Source organism: Manis pentadactyla, chromosome X (assembly GCF_030020395.1).
Source record: "Manis pentadactyla isolate mManPen7 chromosome X, mManPen7.hap1, whole genome shotgun sequence".
NCBI classification, from domain to species: Eukaryota; Metazoa; Chordata; class Mammalia; order Pholidota; family Manidae; genus Manis; species Manis pentadactyla.
Genome location: NC_080038.1, coordinates 141,962,183 through 141,964,598, shown reverse-complemented (window position 1 = coordinate 141,964,598; position 2,416 = coordinate 141,962,183). Strand labels below are relative to the sequence as shown.

General features: G+C 41.5%; 1 protein-coding gene across 1 annotated transcript; it reads left to right on the top strand.

The window, feature by feature from the left end:
- The first annotated feature begins 1,163 nt into the window (after positions 1-1,163).
- LOC130681827 (spermatid nuclear transition protein 3) lies at positions 1,164-1,622 on the top strand. Its single transcript, XM_057495404.1, is given in 3 exon segments — positions 1,164-1,283; positions 1,475-1,525; positions 1,527-1,622. Coding segments are annotated over 3 exon segments (267 nt in total).
- Positions 1,623-2,416: the final 794 nt, after the last annotated feature.

The following is a 2,416-nucleotide window of genomic DNA, read 5'->3' as shown; positions in this document are numbered from 1 at the left end:
CTTTTTATTATTGAGTTGAAAAAGTTCTTTATATAGTCTAGATAAATGTATATTGCAGATATATGATGTACAAAATCATTCTCCCATTCTGTGCATTCACTTCTGTCTCTTTGCTTTCTCTAGGAGATCTGTTGAATCATAGGGTTTTAATTTTTGTGTCAATTTATCAATTTTTTTCTTCTGTTGCTTGTGCCTTTAGTATCATACCTGAGAAACTACTGCCTAATCCAGGGTCATGGAGATTTTTGCCTATGCTTTCTTCTTAGAGTTTTATAGTTTTAGCTCTTATATTTTGGCCTGTGATCTGCTTAGAGTTAATTTGAGTATATAACATGAAGTAGGGGTCCAAAATCATTCTTTTGCATGTGGATATCCAGCTGTCACAACACCATTTGTTGAAATAACTATTCTTTCCCATTGACTGTTTTTGGCACTCTTCTCAAAAATCAATTGTGTATAGATACATGGGATTATTTCAGGACTCCCAATTCTATTTCATTGGTCTATATGTCTTTCCTTATGCCAGTAGCACACTGTTTTGATTACTGATAAGAGCAGTAATTTCTGACTGAAGAACAGAAAACTGAGGAGATCTGAACAGGCACTGGGAAGAGGAATGGGATGGGAAAATTTCCTGTAGTAGCCAAGAAGTGAATGGTCTTCAGAATGCATAAGAGAAAACTGTTGAAGGGAAGAGGGATGGTTCACAGTTCCATAGAAACTTAAATATAGTCACGTTATCTTGGGTGTGGATTTTAGGTAAGACATCCAAAATAGTAGGTAACGGTGAAGGATGGGAGAAAACAATGAGACAAAGAATGAGAGTGGTTATGTGGTAGGGCTTGGCGGAAACACCCTCTTCCGTGCATGCAGATGATGAGAAAGGTTGGCAGGTCAGTTTGGGGAATCTCCTCAGGGGACTGTTGAGGTAATGCCCACTGCCTCTAACCAGAGCATCTTGGTTTTCCCAGCATCCCCACCCCTTGGGAGGAGCCAGGAGTGATGCTTTGTAATGTCTATGCTCCCTACCCTTTTCCCCTGCTGCCTGGAGGAAGTGCCTTGCTGAACAAAGCTAAACAGTGTGGCTCCTCATTGTCCTGGCAAGGGGCATTTTATATAGACCGCTCTAGAGACCCCTCTAGAGACCACTGGGAGGTTTTAACATGGCCAATAGCACAGTTATGGAACAATCAACCCCAAGCACAAAACAATTAATCTCCAGTACAAAAGGGAGGACAAAGACGAAAAACCCTTGTCAATGCAGGTCCAGATGTGGTGGCCAGGTGAGACCACCTCACCCAAGCTCCTCTTCTTTCCCTTTGATTCTCCCTCCCCTAAGACTCTTGCCCTTTCTTTGCTTGGCATAAAACCCCTCATTAGCCAGGCCTTTCTTTTGAAGCCTTCCTTCTCATTCTGTTGTCATCTTCTTCCTCCAACCCAGTGCCCTTCTGCGATCACTCTGTTGCCCTTCCAGGTAAAGAAGATACAGAAGGGAATAAAAAGACTGCTTCATGGGAGTGCAAGAAAAAAAATTCTCTTGTATTCATGCAACAATTCCAAGAAAGGCGAAGAGAGTGGAAAGGGCCAAGAAGTTTTGGCCATTAACAAAGACCGAAAAGTAGCCTGAGCCTAAATCACTAAGGCCAGTTCCCAACAAACACTGCAAAATGACACTCTTATAAGACATAACAACGTCATGGAGCAGAGATGGTGGTGATTAAAATAAAATCAACAAATTTTGAAAAGTCCCTTATTCCAGGAGATGTGTGCGTGAGCAACTTCTTTGATCATGAGGAAGAAGGGAAGGCAGGAAAAAGATGTGTGAGAAGGGAGAAGGTGAGGTTCTGCAGAGTGGGGGCCATGGTGGCATGTCCATAGTTAGCCAAGCACTGGGGATAAAGACTGGGTGAGGACTAAGCACTAAAGACAAATTTCCATTCTTAACAATTTAACATATGATCAAGGAGGAAAAAGAACTTGGTGTTTCTTTATATGTGTTTATCGGTGTGTGATTACATCAGCATTTAGATTGCCTGAACCTGTATGGGGAGAGGTGTGATGTGTGTTGGGTGACAGGGTCACCCACTAATTAAAAGTGGACAAAGAAACCACCTCAAGAACACCTACTTTATAGTAGTGTTTGCTTTCCCTCACACTATGCAGGAAACAACTAAATGCCCTCAAAAGAACCCAAAATTCATCCTAATAGAAGTTATTTACATCACTCCCAAGGACTAAAATAATGATGTTTGGATGCCACAGACTCAGTAAAAATTAGGACACTTCCTTAGTTAGAAAATTGGGGATGGAACAGTGTTCTACCATGGTGAAGGAAATCTCTGTCCAGTCATTAGCTGACCAGTAAGCTAAAAGAAGAGGCTTAGTGGGTTCACATAACAAAGAACACAGGCTTTAT